General features: G+C 27.6%; 2 protein-coding genes across 10 annotated transcripts in view; one reads left to right on the top strand and one right to left on the bottom strand.

The window, feature by feature from the left end:
- The window catches only part of LOC107441198 (dystrobrevin beta), a 173,580-nt gene extending 164,793 nt beyond the window's left edge, over nt 1-8,787 (bottom strand). For 3 of the 6 annotated variants that reach the window (XR_015432245.1, XM_016054363.4, XM_016054365.4), the window contains exon 1: nt 8,357-8,787. Coding sequence is in view for 2 of the 6 variants with exons in the window: in XM_016054363.4 (XP_015909849.1) it covers nt 8,357 (1 nt within the window). In the remaining 4 variants the exon portion in view is untranslated. The remainder of the gene's footprint in view (nt 1-8,356) is intronic. The other 3 variants (XR_015432246.1, XM_016054364.4, XM_071180232.2) reach the window with 1 other exon arrangement.
- LOC107441199 (trafficking protein particle complex subunit 12) overlaps nt 8,748-27,113 on the top strand; it is a 23,625-nt gene continuing 5,259 nt past the window's right edge. The window contains exons 1-10 of one of the 4 annotated variants that reach the window (XM_016054369.4): nt 8,748-9,077; nt 9,658-9,924; nt 11,734-11,965; nt 14,400-14,728; nt 18,334-18,447; nt 20,068-20,181; nt 20,326-20,464; nt 21,048-21,160; nt 21,269-21,341; nt 24,109-24,182. In XM_016054369.4, the coding sequence (XP_015909855.3) occupies nt 9,664-9,924; nt 11,734-11,965; nt 14,400-14,728; nt 18,334-18,447; nt 20,068-20,181; nt 20,326-20,464; nt 21,048-21,160; nt 21,269-21,341; nt 24,109-24,182 (1,449 nt within the window). In that variant the 5' untranslated portion in view covers nt 8,748-9,077; nt 9,658-9,663. Of the gene's footprint in view, nt 9,156-9,657; nt 9,925-11,733; nt 11,966-14,399; nt 14,729-18,333; nt 18,448-20,067; nt 20,182-20,325; nt 20,465-21,047; nt 21,161-21,268; nt 21,342-24,108; nt 24,183-27,113 lie in introns of all 4 variants that reach the window. The other 3 variants (XM_016054371.3, XM_016054368.4, XM_087158454.1) reach the window with 3 other exon arrangements.

Here is a 27,113-nt window from a genome sequence, read left to right as displayed (position 1 = left end):
AAAATAAATAAAAATGAAGTACATATGTCAACTCACAAAGAAATGCCTTTTCTACATATTAAATTTGAATTTTTACGAAAATACTAAAATGCGAAAGAATTCACTAATTTAAAGTGTTTCTCAATACAGTGCAGGCATTGTTTAATGATTAAGATTTTACAATAAATTATCACGACCTTTTTTCTTCCTTTTTTTTTGTATGTTGAACTTAAAGTCTGGCATCCTAAATTTTTCGGCAGTTCGCCTCACTTTTTATTTTCATGGATTGAAAATAATTATAAATAAAAATTCTAACAAAACAGTTTTGGATGAAATGTTCTAAAATCTTTAGAGGCAAAATTGACGTTAATAAAATTTAAGTTTTTTTCATGATATAAAAATTTTGTAAAATAAAATTCGTTACCTTAGTTTCCTGAATAAGATTATGTTAAAAACAAGATAAAGTTTTGATTGGCACTTAACACTATTTACTGAAAGATAGAGTATAATAATTAATAACAATAATGAAAGACTGGTTTTCTTTATAGAAAGAATTTCTTTACAGAATCTTAATTTATGTTATATAAATAGTGTACTTCCCATACTAAATTAACATTTATTTTTTTATAAAACTATTTCATCACGCTGATATAATTTACACCTTAAAGCTTACTTTTCGAAAAAAGAAGTATAAAATTACTCATCTGTCATCCCACAACTAGGCAACCTTGACAGATCTTTTTTTTTTTTCTTTTTACTTCATATTTCTAATATGTGATGCGCAATTTTTTTAAGCTGCCTTCTAAGGTATCATTGAACAAAAAATGTCTATCAAAAAAGTTCCAAAATAAATGGTGAGCTGGCGCCACTTAAATAAGATGCAATTCGGCGTCATATCTAAGAGCTTATTTGAATGCAAGTTCACGTATTCCGAAACTGGAAGGAAAAAAAAAAAGATAAACACTTGAGAAAATAACGTTTTTTTATTTTTATTACTATTGAGCAGGTTTAAAAACATAATTTATTTAAACATTAACTATTTCGTCGAAAATGTCTTAAAAGCTATTATTCATATCAGCTCACATTTATAAAATCTTTATTCATTTTTTAAAAAAATAGCTTTAATAATATTCCATACCGCAACAACCACTCATTAGAGGATTCTCAGCAAGAATAAAATTAATCCGAACGTTGCTTTAAACCTTGTGGCAGAATCGTGGCGACATTGTTGCAGAACGTTGCAGAGTTCTTGCAGAAGGATTTTTCCTTCGGGAATAAAAAATTTTGCTTTTCTTTCTGCAGAAACTTCGAAAGATTTTATCTTTTCTTCAGAATCATATTCAAAAGATGCCTTTCTCGAGCATCGGAGTGGGGGGGGGGGAATGCTTGTGTCTTTTCTATTCTCATTGGAGAATAATGAAGTAAAAAAATTTGTTTTGTTTTCTGTGGAAATATTCGTTCTAATTTTTCATGCAGTTATTACTGATTTTCACAAAGATTTTTAAAACAGATATTATTTATCACAACTAAATCTCGAAATGAAAACACGCATTTAGAAGAGTCCCCTTTTTGAAGAGTCGGATTCGCGAGATTTCGTCGTCTTTTTTTTTTTTTTGGCAGTTACGGCTACAGATTTTACGATTTTTTTTATTTTTTTTTATTTTTTAATGTGATGATGAATTAAAAATGTGAAAAAGGAAATAATTAATGTTTTATAATTCTACAAATTATGAGAATATCGCCCATAATATTAAAATTTTAAAAAAATCACATATTCAGTTAAAAAAATTATTTTATTTGATCCAATTTTTATTTATTTATTTAATAGAATTTTCTTTTTTTGAAGTTAATGCTTCTATTAATTTAAATTAATAACATATATACTTGTTATTTTTAAATATCTTGCAGAAAGATATTAGTATTAGAGAGATATGTCGCAGAAAGCCCGAAGAAGTTCTACCACGGGGGGCTGTAAGATCATTTGTCGGCTAACAAAATCAACCCCCAGATTTATTGAATTGGTTACTATTCAGCGTAAGAATTTTATTTATATATATTTTTTAAAATAAGATTTAAAAGTTTATTTTTTACACATAGAAAAACAATGACTTAAAATATTAAAGCTTAACAAATATTTAAGAGAGATAACTATACAACAAAAATAATAATAAAATAAATACTGTATTTGTTGGATGCTGCTTAAAATTTGGTTCTCTGATTAATATTTAATTTAAACACATTATTTCACTAAAAAATGTAACTTAGAAAAAGGTTAACTCAGAAAAGGTAAGATCAATAAATAAGAAAATTTTTATGTCTAAATTCATAGGTTTACAACGTGGGTGAAGACCTTTAAGCATGCAAGGTAATGAGGAGATAATAGGAGGAATTACTAGAGGGTCATAAATCTATAGATTGAAAATTAGTATTGAGGACGCAGTAAAATTCATAGATGTGTTCGTTTGTTAACAAAGATTTATTTACATTTTTAACTCAGCATATAATATTTGTCATCATAACATTCATGTAATTAAAATTGTGGTTAAAAAAAAAAAAAGTTTTTTAATGATGGAAAAGAAAATACTGTAAAACCCACTTCACAATTTTAACATTTCACAGCGCCATGATTTTTCATATGAATTAGAAATTTTCGTGTGTCTACGGCTAACCTAAATTTTGGCAATAAAGATTGATATATTTATTAATTAAATAAAAAATGCATTTAAAAGTAATTAGAAATTAACTTTAAGGGTAGGTTCGAATCCTAGTGTTGGCAGGTCGACATGAATTCTGGCCCCGAGACGCATCGATCACATGAAATATCTTCAGTGGTAAAAGCAGCATGACTTAGAAATTCGAAATTCTCAGCCGTCGGGCTAGCCATGGGAGTCTTCGTGATTTTCCTCTCTATGTGACGCAAATGCAGGTTAGTTCTATCAATAAAGTCCTCCATTAATGCTAGTTTGTCCCGATGGTCAATCCAGGAGTATCCTTGTCTTCTGGACTGGGTTAGTAATAACAAGGCTACGGAGTTAAACTTTGATAGTCGCGAACTCAGAATCGAGTCGGCTGTTCAACGCTAGCAACAAGTATAAATAAATACGAAAACAAGTATAAATAAAAACGAGAACCAGTATAAATACAAGAACAAGTATAAATAAAAACGAAAACACAGGCGATGAATTGATTACCCGATTACAGTACTAAACATAATTTATTTCATATTATTAAATAAAATATTTTAAAAAAATACGCTGGTCAGTAATCGGAGAAAAATTGGGAATTTATTTTCTAAATTATTTTGTACGCAATAATTTTAAATAACTATAGCTACGATTTTAGGTATAAAAAATAAAAGTTAACATGTTATGAGGAGCTCTAGAAAATTTAGAATTCTTTAAATACTTTAGTACTTAATTAAACATAAATGAAATATTACATACAATTGAAGAAATTACCCAATAAGATATTAATAAGAAATTACCTATAATAATAAGAAATAATAATAAGTAATTACCCATAAAAGAGTGGCTTGTTAAAAATTGGGTAACTAGTTAATTTAAAATTATTTACATAATTTTCGATTTTGTATTTTTTAAAATCTGATATAGCGCATTAAATAGATGCAAAATGCCAATTTATTCAAGTTAAAAAGCTGTGGAAAATAATGAACTCTTCCAGTTCAAATCAAAACTTTCTTGAATAAATTTTTTATTTATTTATTAAATGGAGAAAAAAAATTTATACTAAGAGACTTTCGTATTCAATTATTTTTTGTATTTTGTAAAAATGAAACAGAACAAAATAAACATTAAGAATGGTTACCAGAGACACATACTTCTTCAGTGTTCACTTTGGTTATTTTATCTGATAGGAAAAACTGCAATTTTTCATAAATGCATGCATCTTTATTTATTTAATATATTGTTATTAGAAAGAAGAAAAAAACACTTTTTTATAAGAAACACTAAAAAAAAAAACACTTTTTTATATATATATAAGTGAATGTGCGTCTGTTTGTCCTTTATAGACTCCTAAACCATCCGACAGAAAGCTATAAAACTTGGCATACAGATAGTTCAAAGCACGAGAAAGGTTTCTGTCGACATTAGAACATTCTGCGACAAACCGTTCCAACGGTATCTGCGAAAATCGAAATGGAATTTTCTGATTGGTCAAAAGTTAGCCATTGTTTTAAATTTTGATATAAACGATTCAGTTTTCAAATATCTCGAAGACAACATGAGTGATATTTTCTATCTTATAGCTCTACTCATTTAGAAAAGTAAATTACATATGCTTTAATATTTAATTATAATTCGCGCAAGTTTCATTGTTGTTTTTGAAGGTTTCATTGCTGACAGTTGTTGTCATTTGAAAACTATTAGATTGTTTATTATTACAAAGTTTTCGAATTCACATTCATTTTATTTCTTTCATTTAAAAAAGAGATTTTTGTTTTAAATTTTATCATTCTTATATTTCTTACTTAATTTATTTCATTTTTATTATTTAAAATAAATATGTGAATTTTCGATTCGGCAAATTTGCGACCACTGTCAACTTTTACATTTCTTTTTGTTTGAGAGAGAATATTTGCAAAAATATATGGCCTAAACGTATCGGTTTTAGTAGATCAACATCTCAAACACGCAAAAAGAGAACTACCCGTGTTTCAGAAACATCGGCGCAACGGGAAAAAAGACTTGAAACTAATCGAGAACACAATGCTTTAGCCCGTTCCTTAGAGAAAGAGCAGCGGGAAAGAAGACTGTTGACGAATCAACTACGCACCACTCAAGCCCGTTCGTCGGAAACATCAAAGCAACGGAAAGCAAGAATGAAAACCGATAGAGAACTCACTACTCAAGCCAGTTCGTCGGAAACATCAGAGCAACGGGAAGCAAGAATGAAAATCAATCAAGAACGCAATTTGCATTTAGATGCTGCCAATACCCTAATTTGAATCTCAGTGCATTTCACTATGATCCGACAACCAACTATAGTCTTCACCCAAGCGTCATCATCGGAAAAAAGGATCAATTATGTATGTTTTGTAGTGCTCTCAAATTTAAGAATGAAACAGCTGGAATTTGTTGTTCTGGAGGCAAAGTAAAACTGCCAGTTTTAATGTCGCCAGCCGAGCCATTATCAAGGTTCTTATCAGGTCAAACAAACCAATCGAAAAAATTTTTGGCGAATTTAAGCCGGTACAATTCGTGTTTCCAAATTACTTCATTCGGTACTACAACAACAACAACCATATGGGCTACCAGAGTTATTTATTGCATTCACATGCAATCCTGCTTGAGCTGAAATTAAACAGCTTTCGTAACCTAGGCAAACATCATCGGATCTTCATGATATTACTGCATGTGAGTTAAAACAAATACTAAGCTCTATACTTGGTTTCATTGCGAAGCGTCATGTTTTTCGAGAGACACAGTGTCTGATGTATTCTATTGAATGGCGAAAAAGAGAATTGCCACATGATTTGGCTTATTGAAAAAATCACCCCATGCCAAATTGGTCAGCTCATATCAGCAGAAATATCTGATATCACCATTAATCAGACTTATTTCAGATCATCATCCAAAATATGTTTCATGGTCCGTGTGCATCACCATACATGTCTGTTTGAAAATGCAGTAACGATATCCTAGAGAATTAACTGCTGAGACTATCACTGTTTTCTTTCACCATTAAATAAAATTATCATTTCAAATCATAATTGCAAATCTTATTTACACCCTTAAATACAAAATTAAAATTCAAACTGAAAGTGTTGCAACGTACACACGGTACAGCTAGTAATTTTATAAAAATAAAGGAAATAATAAATTATGCGTAATTAATTAGATATAAATTTAATTACAGGTTCCTAAAAGCATAACTGGTAAAAAAAAACACAATTTGGGAACTGCTGGTCTAGTGCACTGTGCCATTTATCCATCTGTTTCTTTAAATTTATACCACCTATAAAAATTATTTCAATAGACAAAAGTGATGTTGCAGGACTAAATAGAAGTTTCAGAAAACCTGAAGTAATTCGAGACAGTGGCGTAGTTTTGGGGGACAAAACCTCCTCCGAAATTAATTAAACATTACAGGCTTAATGAGCTATTGTACAGATAGTAGAATGTAGACATAAAAAGTTTACATTTTTCATTTTTTTTTAAATTTAAATGCTTAGAATATATATATATATATATATATATATTGATATGTAACGTCGTTGCCGAGTGGAAGGAAGGATTAAAACAGGTCTTAGGCAGGGAAGGAGTGTACGAAATTTATTTATTAATTATTAGACAGAGCAATCATGAAAAGGGTACACGAAAAGTTGCGCTCCTCGGTTATATGTTAGGGAAAATCTTGCGAAGTAAAATCCATAAATGTCTTTATTTAGAGAAAAGAGGGAAATCTTAGAAATTACTATTGGTTTATGAAGTAGGTCGAGTGATTCCCACGAAGATTAAAGGGAAAAATGTCCTGCTTTTAATTAATGCATAGTTGAGCCAAAAATAGATTTAAGGACAGGATGTGAATCTAAAAGTGTGAGAAAGTATTTCGATTAGATTAATAAAATAAAAGAAAAGGATATTCAGAAAAGAACTAACATAAAAAGATTAATTGAAGCTTTTTATGTTACCGCTGTAACATAAAAATTTATTATACCATGTAATTAAATAATATTTTTTATGTGATTTACATAATGTTTAAGAATTATGGAAAAAAACATGGAATCAGTATTGTCCACTTATATATTAGGTTACCACATACATACATAATATATTAAGATACTACATTAACTTGCTCATTCCTTTCCTTCTCTGAAAGGGGCATTTCTTGCCCTTGAGGTGGTTGCAAGACAAATGGGCTTAGTCATACTCGTAGAGAAAAGAAAATGGGTCCAGACTCCTATCTTGAAATAGATTTGAAAGAGTAAGTAGTTTTACTTACTTAGGATCAATTATTTATATTGATAACAGGATGTCTCCTGAAATAAAAAACTGACTCTATCTGGCAATTAAGGTTGTCTATGGGGTGAGAAGATCTATTAAGCTTAGGTTTCTTTCTAGAAAAACAAAGTTCTTAATTTACAAAACTATTGTCAGGCCGGTCTTGACATATGCTACTGTAGCTTGGACAATGAAAAAACTGGAGGAAAATTGTATCGCAATATTTGAGAGAAAGATTTTGAGGAGTATATTTGGTAGTGTAAATGAAAACAATTACCGGAGAAGGAGATTCAACTTTGAACTGTACAAGATCTACCACCAACCCGATATTATTAAATACATAAAAATAAATAGAATGAAGTTGATGGCCCACATAATTGGAATAAATAATAACAATACAATATAAAAGATATTGCTTTTTAGACCCACTGGAACAAGAAAGCGAGGAAGGTCACGGTTGCGACAGGCTGACTCGGTTGTGTCTTTCTTGCAATTAATGAAAAAAATTGGAGATCAAAGATAAATTGGCAGTCGGTATAGAGAAATCTTCAGAGGAAGGCATTGGCCCACATTGGGTAGTCTGGTCAACTACAATGATGACTACATTGACTAGTATACTAAAATACGTTAACTATTACCATAAATTATTAAGCATCACTGTCATCATTAAATGTTGGTCAAATTTTTAATAGCATAAATAGCGAAGAAAAATTTTTTTAATAATATTCAAAAAATTATTTTCATAAATTTACAATTGAATGTGCATAAATAATGCTTCGTACAATATTCTTATAAGAAATTAATAACTTCTAAACTTTCAATACTTGATATGTTTAATTAAAAATTGAATTTTAAGTATTTGTTTGTTGAAAAATTGAATTTTAATTAATAAAACTAATTTTAATAATTAATGAAACAAATTTTCTTGTTATTTTATAAAAATTAGTTAAAAAAACTCAAATAACGATAAATGTATTTTATATTTTTTTCCCTCAATATTCTGTAAGCACAATTCCAGCTTGGCTCCTTAGTTCAACAAGTGTCAAGTCTACAGTTTTTTTTTTATATATATTTTAGAAAATCACATAAAAAATTCATTAAGATTTGTTCCGAGATTATTTTTTTACAATGCTAAAATCTTGTTTTTCTTCTGACATATTTTCGCACAATATGTAAATGTACAAAGTATCTATTTCAATGATATTTTCACAAATATTATGGAGACAGCATGCAAATAATTACTTAGAATTTAAAATACAAATTTTAATTAACAATTTGTAAACCAACTTCGAAGAAAAATTTGTAATTATTCATTTTGAGAGAGGATAGGAACAAAATCTTAATATAAAATAAAACAATGACAAAAATCTCTTAAAAGAAATTAATAAATAAAACTAATTAATTTTAAAACATACTTTAACTCTTAAAGAAGTTCATTCCAAAATACTTCAGCTCGTTTGAAGAAAATTTAATGCTCTACTTTTCATCCTAATCCAGCATAACAAAATAGTAGACCGGAAAATCGAATAAATACTACAATTTTCTCATAACATTTGATGTTTCTTAATTAAACAGATTAATCATAACTTTTTTATTATGCGAATTTTTGCCACCTTCGAGTTAATTGATCCATATAGTCAAGAACTTCCACTCGTTCTCTGACACTTGAGCAGCGATCACTAAACGAAACAAATCTAAACAAAAACAAAAACGAAGTTCAATTTCTATTCACACAGCTTCAGTTTTCACACTGATGTAAATCATTTTTAAGTGATTTTAAAGAAATAAATGAAAAAGAACAAATTTGATTCACTTTTATGCAGATGTTCTAGACTTTGCACCGAACAAAAGAGTTTATTTTATCCAAAATAAATACTTAAATAATTATATATATTTTTCAAATATAGCTGTAACCATGATTCAGAAACTGACTCGTCTGTTTATTTACTTTCTAACAGCTAACAGCTCTTTTACAAGAAACAGAAGTGCTTGTATTTTATAAGTGTAACATGTATAAATTAAGGAATGTAAGAAAAATAAAATATTTTCTTCATTCTAAAATTTAATTTATTTACACTTTTGAAGTTTGCAAGAGGGATTTGCAGATTAATCTTTTGAATTCACCCTCAACCTTAAGTATGGATTTTTTTTTTTTTTTGTCTATGATAAAACTTATACAGTACATGCAAATTATCCGACAAAATATAGACTCAAGTATTACTTGTTCTGTAAACTTCTTTGCTGTTTATTTCTTATTTCCACAGAAATTATGGTGTTAGGTTGGGCGTTTCTAAAACTTATTAAATCATCTACGATTTATGATATGAAATTAAAGAATAAACTAATTTCCTTGGTACGTATCCATTTCAGAGGGGGGCTGTAAAAATGGACAAATTGTTATTGACGCCAATGAAGCTCAATTAAATGTAATAGTTACTAGTATTGTGGTAATAGATTATGAGATGAATTGTGGTAATTGGTAGGTACCCCTAAACTACTTTAAGTACTGATTATGGGTTTTTTACGACCCCCCGAAATCGATACGTATCATGTTCTGTTTCTTAAAATTTTAATTATTTGGTAATAAAAGAGTGTTGCAGGTGTTTATGTATCTTGTAAATTCCTTGTAATGTGCTTTGATTTATTTTTCTTGATGATTGATAATTACAAATGTAGTATAATATTTTTAGTGTTTGTTGTTTCTGCTTAATTTCAGAATATTATGGATTCTTTTCAAAATCTTTCTAAGTTAGAAGCCGAAAGTATTCAGAAAGATTCCAGTGCTGTGGCAAAAGCGGAATTAGAAAAATCAACTCTACAGGCCAGTTCAACGAATGTTAACAAAGATATGTCCACTGCTGTTGGACTTGTTCAAAACGATTTACTTGAGAGTGCAGAGATAACAAAATCAGATGTTGAATTTGGAGTAATGGAAACTGTATCATTAGAGACATCAATTCAAGAAAAAAATCTTGATATCCAAGTGAGTGTCAGATTTTAAAATTCAAGTTAAAAATAAATATTTTATGCATTAAAATTGGTCTTATTTCGCGTAAAAATTTAATAAATGTTAAATGTAATTAAAGTAATGCTTAAAAAATGTTAAACTTATAAAAAATTAACTTAATAAAATTTCAAAGCTAAGTTATTTTTAGTAAATGTGTGCTGTCCAAATCAATAGGGATCTACTTAGGATCTAAGATCTTGAGTTTTGTGTTAAAGAAAGCACCTCAAACTCTGTCATGGTTAGGGTAACTCGAGTTTAGCAAGAAAATTTTTATTATCTTCAGGAAAATTATTTTGTTAAAGTTGTCAGAAAAAAAATTTTGTTGATCAAAGAATGAAAATGATTTTTTTGTAATTAAAAAAATGAGGCTTTAATAAAATGGTTTGACTGCTTAATAAACTGCCAAGTATTAAGTGATATAGTTTTTAGTGCCTTGAGTGTTGTTTGTTAAACAATGTTCTCAGGGTCACAAATTTAATCCCTTCAATCTTAATGAAAACCGTAAATGAAATGTTTTTTAGTGCATTATAGCACTCTAGTGCTCGGTTTTAACGAGTGCTCCGATTTTTGAAACAAATTGCCTTTGTCCCCGTATTCTTGTTTTAGGTGAATTTGACTGTATATGTGATTTATCAATATATAACTTAATTTCCTTATATTAATTTAAGTTAACCGGCTTTAGTTCAATTTCAGCAACAAAAATTTTTATATATATATATATATTAGCTTTGATAATGCTTAGCAGCATATTTTAGTAGATTTTTTAATAGTTTTAAATAGGTGGAATTACAATTGTGAAGTTTAAGAAAAATTATATAAAATTAAGTGTGGTACCTTGGAGGGACCTAGTTATTGATGCTGTTTGATGTTCTGTGCACTTTTTTATTTTTAACTTCACTGCTCTTGCCCAGTGTTTTTTACTCTAATGCAGTGATTCTCAACCTTTTTTTTTTGTTGCGGCGCACTTTTAACGATTTCAAACTTTGGCGGCACACAAAGAAAAAGATAAGTTTAAAAGTTGTTTACTTACCTGTAATACACTGTGTAAAATAGTTTATGATTATAATTTGAAATGTAAAATAAAATAATGTAATATGTACTGCAAAAACAACGTTTATTAAGGGATTAATTACACATGAATAATAGGAATACTTTTAATGAGAAATTTGAGCTTTATGTTTTTTGATAGTTTCATTTATATTTGGTCTTAAAAATGACAATGCTACTCTCATATCGTCTTCTACATTTAACAGTCTCGATCTTTTTTTCATTTTTATGTTGGTTAATACTGAAAATCCGAATTCACACAAATAAGATGTAGAAAATTGTAATAATATTTCTAAAGTTTTTTTTTTTTTTTGGCTATCATGGGATAATCACATCTAATGTTAATCCAAAATGAATTAATTGATTCTTCCGAATATTTTAAAATTAAATCTCGATTGTTAGAAAGCAAAATTAGTTCTTCCTCTTCATTCGAAGTAAATTCAATTATTTAACTATATACATTTTTAAAATTTGGCAGCACACTTTAGGAATTTTGCGGCACACAAAAGTGCCGCGGCACAGTGGTTGAGAATCACTGCTCTCATGTTTTTTTAGATTGAAGGGCCATTGTCTGGTTGTTGTTATTTTTTATAAATTAGCAAGTTGTTTGCTATAGATTAATGTATATATAGATGTACAACAACTTATTTATTTATTTATTTTTTAAAACTATGTATGAATTAATTATTTTTCTTTTTTTGCTATTTTATTGAGACATTATTGCATTTTTTTTTCCAGACTGCCAATGCAGGATCAAATGACTTGAGTAAATATTTTAATGTAAATGATATTAATAAAGAAATTAAAGATAAAGAAGGGGTAAACTTCTTCATCGCTTTAGCTGAAAACCCAGAAAAAATTCAACAAACTTCATTTCCTAATATTGAACAAAGAAATATACTGGATGATAAACAGAATGAATCTTATTTGGAAAAAAATACAGTAATACCAGCCACTGAAATTCCTATAGGTACATATATTTTATACTCTACATAATTGGCTTTGTGAATCCATTTATCTTTATGAAAGCTTATTATTTTACTTTTGATTGCTTGATACAGTTTATATTATGCTATCATTTTAAACAATTTTGCCATACATTTAGCATTTCAAGAAAAATGTCTATTAGAATTTTGCACTTATACAAGCAACCCTATTTCTATTTTCTAACCTGTACAAAATTGTACATTGAGTAATTATAAATGATTCTGAAAATGAACTAAAATAATAAAAAATATAGAAGTAAAAAATATATATGTATTTTAAAAAGATAAGTAACACTGTATTTGTGGAAATCAATATATATATGGTACCAAAAATAAAGTGTTACTTAAAAAAATATATGTTATCAGATAGCAAAATGTTTTCAAATTTTATAATTTTTTTTTTATTTTTAGGAATACTGAAGCAATTCCCTTCTGCATCTTTTGGGTTGGACTAGTGCTGTTTATCTCCACTCCCCTTATTCTAAAGATGCAAAATTTTGAAAACTATGAAGAGTAACCCAAAATTTACATAAGATTTAAATTAAATAGAAAACACAGTTTTTTTCTTCAAATTATAGTTTTTTTATTTATTGAAACATAAAGTACATAGAGTAGGGTTATATATGGAATGGCATATTGGGCAAATAAGCTTCACAGCTTTGCTGACACATACTCACTCTTTTATTGAAATTTTCTATAACCATTTTGCATAAATGTGGCTGAATTTCGTTGACCTAGTGTTGAATCTCTTCCTTTACAGCATGGGTGGACCTAGGCTTGTTGTCTTAGATCTTTGACCTTAAATAACCCCATAGATATAATAACCATTTTCAACTGTTATAACAGTACTTTTTAGTTTTCATTTTGAAGTAAACCATAATTTGGTTTATATCATTCATTTTCTGCTTATGTATATTCATCAAAAACAAATTTAGACTAGACACAGCGCAAGGACTATAAGTTTAACTGTCGTTCATAGATCCTTATTTAAGATTATTAATAATATAATGATGAAAGATCTTCATTCCTCTAATTAAATATTTTAAAAATAGTCTTTTATCAGTTAATGCCTTCACCTTAATAGACTTTATTAAGAAAGTCAGGATTGTGTGAAAAAAGTTAGAATATATAGGAGTCAGTAGCCGAAAAAAATTGGGAACTTCTGATCTAGAGGACCAATTCATATCACCGAAACAAGCGAATACAGGACCAGGAAATGACCCATGCAGCAATTGAATTGGTTCATGAGCTGTATGGCGTGTCGTAGAGTCTTGTTGAAACTACATGTTGTCTAACATGTTACCACTTGTAGTCTTGTTGAACCTTATCAATCCAGTCTCCTTAAATTTTTCAATAACTCTTTTAGTTGACGCAGTCAAATCAATATTCCAACCATATTTTTTATGAAATTTGTGAACTGTCGCAGCCAGAATTTTATTGCAAATATTGTTCAACAGTGAAAATCATATATGTTCATTTCCTATAGGGCTGCATTTTTACCTAACCCTATACTTTAGCTGACAAACTGTATTATTTTTTATTTTAGTTGCTGATACTTAATTAATTTTTTTATTTAATTCAAATCTTGCATATATTTAATAATCATTTGTTTACATTTTCTGATTAATTTGTTATTTTTAATTTTTTTCTAATCTAATTATTTTTATTCATTTGCTTTCATCTCAAAGACTATTCCATAGTTATTAGAGTAAAAGCCTGGCTATCTGAATTCAATTAACTGGAAAGCTCAAGTGACCAGAATTTTTGGAAACTCATGATTTTTTTTTTTTTTTTTTTTTTTTGCTAAAGATGAATTGGAATGTTGAAAAATATGTAAATACTGATGGATCTTCGATAAACGTCCCCTTTGTTTTAATTTTTCTACTTGATTATAAGAAGCAAGTATTCAGAAGTTTATTTCATTTCTCCTCATTTTTTTTAATCATTTTAAAAATTCTTTTTGTGTTGAGCAGTGATTAGTTTTTTCTCCTTTACCATTATTTTTTAATAACCGTCAATTGTGTTAGTTTTTTTTTTATTCAGATGGGTTATCCTCCCCTCCAGAAAATAAGATAGTACTAAAAATTAAGATTTTTGGATGCTGAAGTATCTGGAATTGTAGAGTCCTGCCTACTCTGGATAGTCAAACTTTTATTAAATTATTATTTTAATGTTCCTTTAACAACATTTTGCCTTATGATGCTGTATTTTTTGATTTTGTTCTCCATTTAATGGTTAATAATTTTATACCACTATGACTTCAATTCTCGTAATAATTGTGTGTATTACTATTAAAATGTTTCTGAAATGTAATTACATGATTTATTTTACCCTCATTTTTTTAAAAATATGTTTATAGTACAATAACCTGCCTGTAATATTAATATATATTATATATATGTATGTATATTTAATCAGACAGTGGAAATTGTAAGGATGATCCAGCCCCTCCTCTCTTGAAATTCTTTTCTGATGATAAAAGTGGTCAAGATAAGGATGGAAAAGCATTTTTTGATAAAATAGCTGAAGATAAAATAGTTGGAGCTTTAGAAATTGAACAACCCACCTTGAAAATACCTGGTCTTGATAACTTTCTGGATTCTTCTAACTCAAGCGATATTGAAGATTCATGGATACCATCAGATCGGACTCGGCAAATTTTAGTAACTTTGGTTACATCAAAAGGACAATTCATACCAGATCCAAATGACTTAACTATGCCTGGAGTAATAATTGAAGAAGAAATGGTATTACACTATACTAACTTATCATTAATATGTGTGTATGTATTGCTTTTCAATTGCATAAGGATAAGATGACCACACATCCTCTAATTCTGCAGTCTGTCTCAAATTTAATTGGTTGTGCTCAAAAGATTTCAAACTCTCTTAAAACAAAAAATGTTTCCTAATTTTAGCATGTGTCCTTAAACTTAGCTGAAAACGTTTAGTTTTTTTATTTTTATCTGCAGTAAAATATAAAAAAAATGCAGAAACGTACATGTTTTTTTTATTTATTTATTTAAAAACAAGATAGTTTTGTCTAACAGCAAGTGCAATCAAAAAGCAAAAACAGCACCCTGCTAAATTTAAGGGATAAAAACGCAATACTCGTCTTATAATAATTCTAGCAAAATGTAAACAAATTTTAATTATATGCATATTATGTATTTCAAAACTACTTAATAATGAAATCAAGTTTGATGAAGATGGTTATCAATTTAAAAAAGAGTCTTTGTTGCAGATGTAAATTAATATTTTCCATAAATATTTTGTGATCTGAAATCTTAATTTCTTTGAGGATTTTCTGTTGGTTTGTCCTCAAACCATGGTTTATAAATCTGTTAACCCTATATTGGGGAAACCAAGGTACAAGGTGGCCTTTATTTTTGCTGCAACCTAACAAAACTGTTGCCATAGGTACTATTAGAACTATATGTGATTTTGATTAAGTGGCTCACTTCTCTGTTTTTAAAACATATCTAGTTGTGGCAAAAGTCTTTGACAGTAATAATGATCTAATATATCACATTTTTTTGTTACTGCTTCAAGTTGGGCAACTTAGCTATGCAATTTTCGTATGCATGGATAGATAGCTCTGCATTGATTTTAAATATTAAAATTGAAAAATGTGGTGTTTGCAATGAAAAGTAATGCCGAGTACGATTGTAAATTTTGCAAATATGTAGTCTTTTTGTCTAATAAAACAAACAGACTTAACAAAAAATTTACTTTATTGTATCATGATTACAAACACTTACAAAGAAAAAACTTAATCTTAACTCTGCTTAAGATTGTTTTGATGAAAGATTAAGTACTCTTAAAATAAGCTGAAGTATTAACAGCTCCATAACACAGGATCTAATAAATGGAATGCGAAATAGAATTTGGCTTAATTTTCAGCTAAGTCCCATTAAAAGAAAGAAACACGAAAAACGAAGCAAAGTGCTTCAGCATTTTGGTGTTGTGTGCTCAGCAACTCAGTATGTGGTTTCATTTTCTAAAAAAATAATTGAGTTCTGAAATTCACAATTGGAGAAAGATTTGAAAATTCAAGCATATCTTGTGTAAAAAATTTTGTGTGAAAATTCATGAATTCAAGTCTGTTTTAGGCATTTATTTGTTAGATCTATGCAAAGATTAAATTTAATACTGGATATCTAGATCTTTTTTTAAAAAAAACTTGTTAGATGTAAGATAGATATTTTATTACAGTGAAGCTTCTAGGAAATACCACCTCTATTTGTGACCACTTTTAGGAGACATGGAATTTTTTCCATAGACCTTATGTTAAAAATAACCTTTAGGACAGGCTATTTGAAACCTCTCCCAGCGACTTGGCAAACATTTGCACCAAATTCAGAAAAGGTCAAATAAGGTAACACGAAAAAATATGAAAGCAAAAAATTTTACAAAAGAAATAAGTAGGTTAATATATAATATTCGTGTGAGAGGCTCTTATGGAGAGAGCTCTTTTTGACGATCTAACCTCATGTTGCAATCAGAGTGCACTAGAGACGATGCTATCAATGAGTTACTTTTTGAGTTGAAAGTTAAATTAGGAAGAGAAAAAAAAAGTTATTTTAGAAATAAGAAGCATTTCAAACAAACCTTTTCTCATCTTTTGAAGCTTACCAATTTTTATGATAAAGAATTAAATGCAAACTTAAACAAAAAACATAATTATTTATTTATTTAAAATATCTTTATCATTCATAATTGGCAAATTTGTTTTTACGCATAATTATATCGGTTGGGATCATTTTTATAGACACTAAATTTTAATCATCGATCCGTCTTTTCATGACAATAGAAGTGGCATTTCCTTAATATTAAGTGATAGTCACTAGTAATAAGACTAGTCACTAGATACATTCTCAACTCACTGAGTACATTCAAGGTTATATTAAGTACGAGACATTGGTTGAAGCAGATATTTATTACATGGTATTTTACAATTCTTAACAGATATAGGTAATTAGCATTTCAGTGAACTCCAAAACAATGTCAGTCATGTGATTGCTGGAAGAAGGAATTAGCTTAAAATTATTTTCTCCTTGTATTGTTTTTTTTTTCTTTTTGTACATAGAAGACTTTTAAAAACTTTTATTTTTATGCGCAAAAGTAATAATTACAAAATTTAAAGAGAGTACATTCTACAACATGTTAAAGAATATATATTGACAAAAATTACATATTCCTCTTTTTTTGTATTTAAGTAGTTGTCATTGCATTAACATATAATGTAATAATGTATAAAAAAACATTGTAATACCATATTAAAAATTAATTCAATCTAATTGTAGCCAAATTTACAAAGAGGCAAATATATCACATTGGTTAAGTAATTCTTCTGTTGCAAGTAAGAATTTGAAACAAAATTACTACTCATTAAAATGTAAGTTTTAAATAAATAAGAAAAAAAACACTAGAGAGAAATCTTTCAATACTTACTTTTCAGGAATTATTTTTTAGATTACCACCAATTTTATACTTTTGCGCTTGCCTAAGTTGTTCCTTCATTCCAGCCAAAGTTATTCTGGAAATTTTTTCTCATAGTTTATCTACAGTTGTATTTTTGTCAGTCTATTATGAATAAAACAAATCTGCCTAAAAAAAAAATTCAATATTATGCAGGAATTAGAACTTAGGAAGAAAAAAGGAAGATGCTTGTAAGGGCAGAAAAATGTCTAGCTAACGAGTTTTTGCTAAAGTAGCGAAATTTTAATTTCAGATTAGAGGAACTTCGAGAAAACTTTGACGGAATATAAATTATTAATTCACAGACTTCCGCAAATCAACAATTTTGAGAATTGCTAACTTCCACAAGTTAGTGGAAGAATCACAGGCCTGCATTCTACATTTAAATTGTTATTTTATTTCATATCTGAAAAATTTAGAAAAGATGATAATACATTATTATTTATTTCCCTCACTACTATCAATAAATAATAAAAAAAATTTGCAGAAAGAAATTTGTTCCGTGAAAATTTTGTATACATCCTTCACTAGACTAAGAGTTGTTGAAGGACAAACTCTTCAATAAAATCTTTGCTGCCTGGCTTTTTTGCGGCTTCAATGATATCCACTTAATTGAGATGCTTTGCTTAACTTGAATTATTTTTACCTCCATGCAATAAGTAAATTACATATGAAAATAGATTGAATTTTTATTGAAAGAGATCTTCAAAACACAAACTGTTTCTCTAAAGTCTATTTCCTTTTTGGCATATTTTGGAGTTTTTAATATTAGTTTGTTAGTATAATTAGAAAAGTTAATATTTTTTAAATTTTCATGTTTTACCATATTTTTTTTCAACTCAATGATTAAATTTTACATTATTTTATTTTAGGAAGATCCTGTGAAATTTTTATTGATGGAATGCAACTCTCCTTTTGCTCAGCAGAGAAAGGCTTTGACGGTAAATGATGTTTCTGAAGATGAAAATGGTCTTAAAAAGCTGATGGTAGGTGTAATTGTTACACATAAGCAAACTTTCGATTTCCTCGCAAGTTTTTCAAACTGACGTTCTATTTTTTTTGTGTGAGGATGCAATAATGATCTCTTTGATTCTCAATAATGTGAAGTATATTTATATACTTCACGTTTTGAAATTCAGAGGAAATATAGAGTATATCTATGTACTCTATATTTCACTAAATTTCAGATCCTATATCACGACAACTTTGCATATATTTCTTTCTTTTTGGAAATGGAAAAGTGAAAAAAATAATAAAAAAATTTTGGTCTCTATTCTGATGAACAAATTAGTTCTGATGTTTCAATGAGCACTAGAACAATCTTGCATTAATGGAATGGAAAATACTATATTTTGTATGAATCCACTATAATGGAAGTGTTGCTTTACTGGGAGTCTTGCTAAAGTGCATTGACTGTATTATATTTAATTGCTTTTGTACACAACAAGAAAGTATTAATTTTATTCTAGTAATATCAACATTTATTTTTTTAGGTAATTTTATTGAGTACTTTTTAAGCTAATTTAATATTGCTCTAATTCTTAGTATAACTGCCAAAAAGTTTAAGTTCTACTGAAAAAAAACAACTTGTTACCAGTTCAACAAATATTCATTGTCTAATAAACAATAAAATCTCAAACATTTCAGAAATGAAAATATTCTTATAAAATTTCCATTTCTTCACAAATACATTCTATTAAACCATTTAGTACATTCTATAGTGATCACCATTTGCTCTTCAGTAACGTTGTTACAAATTGCTTCATAGAAATAAAATCATGTAAAACCTAATTGTTTATGGTTTAAATTGAATTTCCTCAGTACTATATTCTTGGCAATCAGTGTAAAAGATGTTGTATAATTTATAATATATGCCAGTATATATGATAATTATAATAGCAAATAATATACCACATTTATAAATATAAGCTAGTTCCCACACTGCTCTATGTTTGTTTACAATACTTGTTATAAATACTGTTTCCAAACATATGAAAAAACTAATTAATATTTTTTTTCCATCTGAAGATTAATAGGAACTTTGATAAAATTGAATGAATGGGTCATTCTTACTGAATCTGGTTTGATCATTTTGCTTAAAATGCACCAATTATATTCTCAATTTCTTAATGAATATTTTCCATGATATTTTTATTTTGATGAAAAAGTTACAATAAAAAATGCTTTTAGTGCTGCAGTGGAAAATATTTTGTATTAAAGTGAAAAGTTTCTTTTTAAAATATTTTCATTCAACTTGGAATCGTTTATTTATAACAAAAAGAGTGGGATGGATAATCTCAACTCTTCTCTTAACATTAAAACAGAATAAACTTAGTTGTCTCTTTTCGAACAGTATTGTCAGATTATCTTGGAGCAGAAGCTGACCCAATCTTCTTAATTACTAAGGAGCTGTGATTTTTTTCTTAGTTTTAAACAATACCAAGCTTTTTCTTCTTTAAATTTATTTTTAAACACTTGCCTTGCTAAGTATGAAGAAACAGTGTTTCATTTTTGCAAATATCATAACTAGAATATCATCTTCTTTTGGATTTGAATGTATTTTTTAAAATAAATCTAATTTTAAACAATGTATTTACCATTGACAGGAAGGACAATGTTACCATGCAGCTATAAATCTTACAAAACGACTCTTAACATCTTGTGGTCAAGGTCCTGGTAAAGATGGGAAGCCGAGCACTCATACTCCTTTTTCTTTAAGAGTACGTAAATGTTTTTAAACCAAAATCTGAACAAATATTTATTTTAAAGTTTTTCTTTTCAAACAATATATCCTTACAGTATATGGTTATAAATTAATGTTCAAGCAATTTTAAAATATATATTTTTATTTTTCAATATTTTAGATATGGTATACGCGCTTGGCTTTATTCATTAAACTCAGAAAGTTTTCATTGGCTGAAGTCGAAAGTGCTGTTTTTGGAGTAATGGATAAACCAGATTTGTATTATGAATTTTATCCAGAAATTTATAGAGGAAGAAAAGGTAAATAAGTATATTACATTCAAGTTGACCCCTTAACCTAAAAGCCCAAGATAACTTGAGCATTTTCAATCTTTTACAAAAAAATGGTTAAGTTAAGAAGTTAAAGATTATAAACCTACCTAAATAAGGAATTTTTTAACATCTTTTAACTATATTGTTTTTAAAGTTAAATGAGACATCAGTTGTAACGTTTTTGGTTTCATAACAATGACGTGTTAGCAAAAGTGTGTAATTTTTTCTTTTGATTCTCTAAAAGTACTGGCTAATTTTTATTACAATCAGCGTAAGGCAGTAAACTATTTTTCCTAAGTATATTAATTATTTATGTGCCAGATTTTGTATAGATTTTCCTTTTAAGAAACAAGCCCTGCTTCTTTTCTTTCACACTCATAAAATTAGTTGTAAAAAATAAAGGATATTCGAAAATTCTTTCATTCAAAGCATTTCAAAGATACTTTTTATTCAAATAAATATCTGAAATGAAGCTTTTTCTTAAGTTCTCTTTTACGTATCAACACTTTACAATTTTAATGAAATAAAAGCTACCATATTTTTGATAATCTACTTATTTCTACAATTTTAGGTTCTATGGTACCATTTGCACTCCGTCTTCTTCTAGCTGAACTTCCTCAATATCAAGGAAATCATCAAACTGCTTTGGATAACATGTATCGAATTCTCAATATTGTACAAAAGGTAGTCACTTTTATGATTTATTCATAGAAAGTGCAGGATATAATTTTTATCTATAAATCTAATATATTGCAATTTAATATTGTAAAAATTTCTCTCATTTTAATGCAGATGTTGAACAATGTTGAAAGTGGTTGCGCTGAAGATGGAAGCATGATAGAACTATCCGACCAAAGAAAAGCAGGTAATTTGTTTTATTTTTAGCTGTACTGTTTAAGTATACAGGGTTTCCACTGGAAACAATATTCCCTGTACATATTATACACAATATATAAGAGGAAACACTGTGCTCTTATTTGAGTTATATTCGGGCTAATTATGCTATTTTTAATTCCTGAAAAGAAACATACTTAAAACAAATTATGCCATAGTAAATGAAGTATAGCTGAAATATCATCCTTAAATATCCCATAAATTGTGCTTTGAGTGGCATCCATTTTTTAAAAGACAAAAATAAGAAACAATATTCCCTACAGTTTCCCAGTTTGTGAAGAAAAACTCTAAAATTTCCTGTATTTTACAAGTTTTCCCTTTTGAGTGGCAACCCTGAGAAAGAACATCACAAGTAAAAAAATATGAATTCTTTAGTGTACACTGTACATGAAGAAAAATAGACTTTTCAGCTGATTTGCTACTACCAAGTTTCTAAAAAAAAAAAAAAACTATTAATTTCTACAAAAATGTCGCTGCCAGGACCAGAATCTTTATGAAATAAACAAAAAGGGAACAGCAATTTTTCATGTGATGAAGCAAAGAGTCCGTAACCAGGACTTTAATTGGGGTCAGTGGTTCGAAGGTTGTGACATTATAGTAACTGATATGAAGTGAGGAGTAGGTAGATAGAACACTGACTACCTGGCTTTCATCCTCAACCTAATTTCCATTTATTTGATGCCAACAATTAACACATAATTATGTAAATTTTAAACTCAAAAAGAAATTGTTGCTACTTCTTATGTAATATGATTTACATGGGCTTATGTTATGCTTAAGATTTATACTTCCTAGCAAACCGCCAAAACTCTAATTTAATCAGTAATATCTATGAACTGACCCCTTTCAGTTCATTGATCAAAGGTATGTCATAGGGTTAATGTTGTTACTTGATTTCAAACAGTTAGAATAAATTTGATTACCACAAGAATTGATTCATTAATTAGAGTTTCATATGTTTGTATTCAGGGTTGGGTTTTTGACGTCAAAAAGTAGTTTTTGACATGACAAGGGTATAATACTGGTTTAAACCGTCAAAAACCCGTCAAAAATGTCAAAAACTGAAGTTTGCCAAGAAAATATATAAACTTCAAAACTACCAACAGTTGCCATGCATTATATTGAAATTTAATTATACTATAGGTAATCAGCAGGTTTTAAAATATTTTTTAATTAAAATTAAGGTAAAATAACAGATTTAAAATCTCAGAAATTTATATTTAAATGCACGTGCAGAAAAATTTTGCGCAAAAATTGTTTAAATATTTATATTTAAAAAAAATTTTTTTCTTTTTGATACTTAAGAAAATTAAAAGTTTATTACTATGCATTTTTGACATATAAGGAACATATAACTAATATTTATAAGGAACTTACAAGTTATGCTGTATAAATACAAACTTGATATAAGATACAAGTGTATAAAAAATTTTTTTAATGTTATACCGAATATCTTTATTATCCAGTATGTTAATTTGAATTTAAAAGTAGTTATATTTATGAATAATGATAAATATAATTCATATTGTTTATTATATTTATTTATAATTATTACACTTATCATTTTAAAACAATTTTTATCTCTTAATTTTTTTTCTCCACTTGTATTAAGAATACAAATAATGCATATCTTGAAAGCAAGAAGTAATTATTCAACAGCTGAATATTTAGATATTCAACAAAACTATATCGTATTCAGCAAAATGAAATTCACAAGTATTTGGATAAACTAAATTTTCAGCATAGTAAATGAATAGGCTGAATATACTGTAAATCGACACTAACTACTCTGTGTATTTAACAGAAAGCACTTAAATTTGTATTGTCTTATGTTAAAAAGATTATTAAGAAGATTTAAAAGAATATTAAAAAGATTTTTCTTTAAAAGAAGATATCTAATGTACAAAACTGCTAATGTTTATCTTTAAAAATGTCTAATTTTTAGTATAATCTATACTATACACTAAATTTGGTTATAAATAAATTTCTTAATATCACTGCAGATTTTCAATAACACATGAAAATGAATACATAATATTACAAAAGATGTCAGTTTTCAAAAGTACAAGATTTTGGTTACTATTCAAAATATAAGTGTTTCTTCAAAATTTTAAATTTATTTTTTCTAGAACATATTTAGAAACACTATCCTTTAAAAAATATATAAATTTTATGTATTAATTAAATTTCACATATGAATATAGGTTTTTGACATTTTCGACATTTTTGACAGTGAGGTTTTTGACGTGACGGTTTAAACCATGGTTTAAACTGTCAAAAACTGTCACATGTCAAAAACCTGCCAACCCTGTTTGTATTATACTTAAATTGGTATTTGGTCCATAATTAAAAGAATAATGATAATAACTTTTTATAGTATGTCACATGTTTCACCAATTTATTATTATTTTTTTAAAATATGTTGTAGTCATTTACCTTTTTAAATTGTTGTATTTAATTAGCTCAGAATTTCTTAGCTTTTTATGAAATAAAGAATGACAGTTAACTAGTATTAGTAAAATAATTTTTTTTATTTACTTCAATACCGTTCATAGTTAAAAGAACTGTTAATGTGAATACTTTAAAAAAATGAGACTATTTTTTATAAATTTAGGTAATTACATGTTTTCCGTTATTGTATATGGATTAATATTTCCAATAAAGCCATATGTAACAACATGTTTTCCGTTATTTAAACTTTTAGATAAACCATTAAGTTTAATTATCATATTATTTAGCTTCATTAGAAGTCTGGAAACGAAGAGAAAAAGGGGTATTATTTTCAATTCTGAACTGTGTACTTGCACAAAAGGTAAATTGCTCTCATTTTATATCTGTAAATTTATAATTATAATACAAATGATTTATTAACTCAAATTATTTATTAATTGGTTTTCCCATCTTGATACTATACTCAAAGATAAAAAAAAATAAAAGGCTAAAACATTTTCAAAAATATCTCTAAATTATACTTAGAAACATATTTAAATTCTAAAATAAAAATCTTAAAAAGTAGTAAAATGTAAATTTTATTTAGAACACAAATTGAATTTTGATATCTTATTTTTTTCCTAACTAATTATTGAAGATGTCTAAAAGGCAGTTCTAATAATCTCTAAGAACCTGTTTTATAATTATGAGTGAAGTATGTAAAAATCATCTGCTATTACACATTCGCAAGATTAAATTCATTTCCAAATATAACCAGCACAGTAATTAATTTCCTTTTACCTAATCTGTTTTTCAATGCATTCATATTCAAATACGATGGATCTTGTTAAAGATATTCTTTCTCTATTGTACTTTTTTTTATCAAAATATGTTTACTGAAGTTTAAGTATCTAAAAAAAAATTTTTTTCTACCCATGGAAGCCAAGATGGGAAGTTCTTGTGAGCTTCCAAAGATTTTTATTATTCTGCAAATTTCGCTTCACCATTTGGCTAATTTAAGAAATTTCATGCTTGCTTTAATTTAGAAAACTAAATGAAATTAAATAAATGTATTACACATTTTTGATGAACAAAGATAGATATCTGTGTTTCAATTCTTATATCTTCTTTAAATCTATTTTCCTCCCTGCCTTTGAAATGCCAATTTGTCCCATTTCTGGGCAAGTTTCATCAGAAATTGAGAGACAAGACGCCAATTAGAAAAATTTAAAAGTGTATCAATGAATAAGTAAATACAGTTTGGTTGGAAATAAAGGCTAACGTTACATGAAGTTGTAAAACAAATATTGATTCAATAACCTACTGCAGAAACTTATCTTAATTTTTAAACACATAAAAATTTTATATTATTAATAGTAGCAATGCACATAAACAATGCAAAATTAAATGTTAAACCTACTTTTAATGTTTATCAGTACCTTTTGATTATCTTTCTATATTTAAAAAAATAACAATAATAATCATCGAGCATGTTTCTCATTGTCAGAACTCAAAAACTATTACTTGAAACAATATGGCATTTCTCACATTTTTAGAGAATTGATAGACCATTCCTGTATTAAAATGTTTTAGATATGGTTGTTATATTTTTAATTATTTCATGTCAAATTTGAAGTTTTTTTTTTTACTATTTTCAAAGGAATTATGATATTTTGGAATTCATATATGCCGCATCCACATTGTAAATAAATAATTTGCCTCAATTTGTTTAAATTTCAAATTAGTTTTAAAATTGTTAAACAGTTTAGATTAATGGTTTTTCGGATTTTTAGGAAATTCAATCGCGTAAAATATTTTTTCTTTTTTTTTGCAGCCATGATACTCTTATGAATAAAGATCAACAAAAAAAAAAGCACAATTTTTGATCTTTTGTCAAAATTTTCAATTCGTTTTTGATTTTTTTTAATTGAAATTGTTTTTTATATAGCTTAAAAGATTAACAAAAAAAAAATTTTTTTTTTTACCGAACAAATATAAAATATTTTTTTTCAAATAATTAGTGGTCTTGATGTTAATATTTCTCTAAACTAATATTGCTAATTTTTCAATTTATTCTTTGCCTTCAACTCTTGTGCTTTCCTTTCTCAATCGTTTATATGACCTGTAATGTGTGATGTCAGTCTACTTTTTCCCTCCTACTTTTAAAGTTTTTTATTCATTTTAAAGGAATTATTTTTTAATTTAAATATTTATAATTCTAACTTTTAAACATATATGTTATATTTAAAGTTTAACTGTCTTTCAGGTTGCATTTCACTATTCAAATGTATTTACCAGGTTGCATTTCACTATTCAAATGTATTTACCATATAAGATTGAATTTAGCATTTTTGGATTTTCATTCTTTTGATTTACAGATAGCACAACAAGTGAACCACTTTCAAGATATTTTATTTTTATTCAGCATTCGATTACCTAATTATTTATTATTCGATTCATGGATAGTGTAAAATTATTTCTTCATTTTCGCTAGAAATTAATTTCTTATATTTATTGATCAAATGGTTCATTATTTATTTGATTGACTTTGAAAGTAAAACATTCTGCCCAACAGCCTATTGTGAGCCAAGGGGTTCAATGAGGTTAAGATTCTACAAACTTTTTTGACTAACTGCCTGATTGAGGCAGTGTGGTCAGCATTGTGCATAAATCATGGATTCAATAATCACATTTGAACTAAGGCAGGGGATCGAACATCAGTTCTGCATAATAACAGTTCAGTATCCTCAGCCACTAAGCGATCATGGCTCTTTTGTTAGTATAATTAATTAAGCAAATAATCGTTAAATCAAAAATAGATTTGTGGCAAGAATATAAAATAGTGGGAAATATCAGTAACAAATTAATTCCTTTTTTTATTGAAGCAAATGAAATTCCACACATATTTATGATTCGGTCAGATTAGGAATTTCATTCCACAAAATGGGAATTCCCAAAAATATTAGTTGGCAGCACCACTGATTCTACTGTTTTATTTCTGAAACAGTTTGTTTAAAGGCAGTAAATATGAAACTCAATATATGCAATACAATCTCTCAAGATAGCCTTTTTGTAGCAAATATTATATAAATTTTGTAATAAGCATATTTTTAAATCAAGCAAATTAATTTACCTAATTTTATTAATTTAGCAAATGTATGTCAAGTGTTGTATATTGTTCTTAGCGTCTTATGAACCAAAGATTTATTCGAATAATTTTTTTTAGCTCTCACTGTATTTTTTGTAAGCTGATACCACCGCCCTTTTTATTCTTTAAGAAATGAAGCTTTGCATTTGTTTTTAATTATTGTCA

This window comes from Parasteatoda tepidariorum, chromosome 1 (assembly GCF_982258835.1).
Source record: "Parasteatoda tepidariorum strain Cologne lab strain chromosome 1, Ptep-v5.0, whole genome shotgun sequence".
NCBI lineage: Eukaryota > Metazoa > Arthropoda > Arachnida > Araneae > Theridiidae > Parasteatoda > Parasteatoda tepidariorum.
The sequence above is the reverse complement of the archived record's forward strand: the minus strand, read 5'-3'. Positions and strand labels throughout refer to the sequence as shown.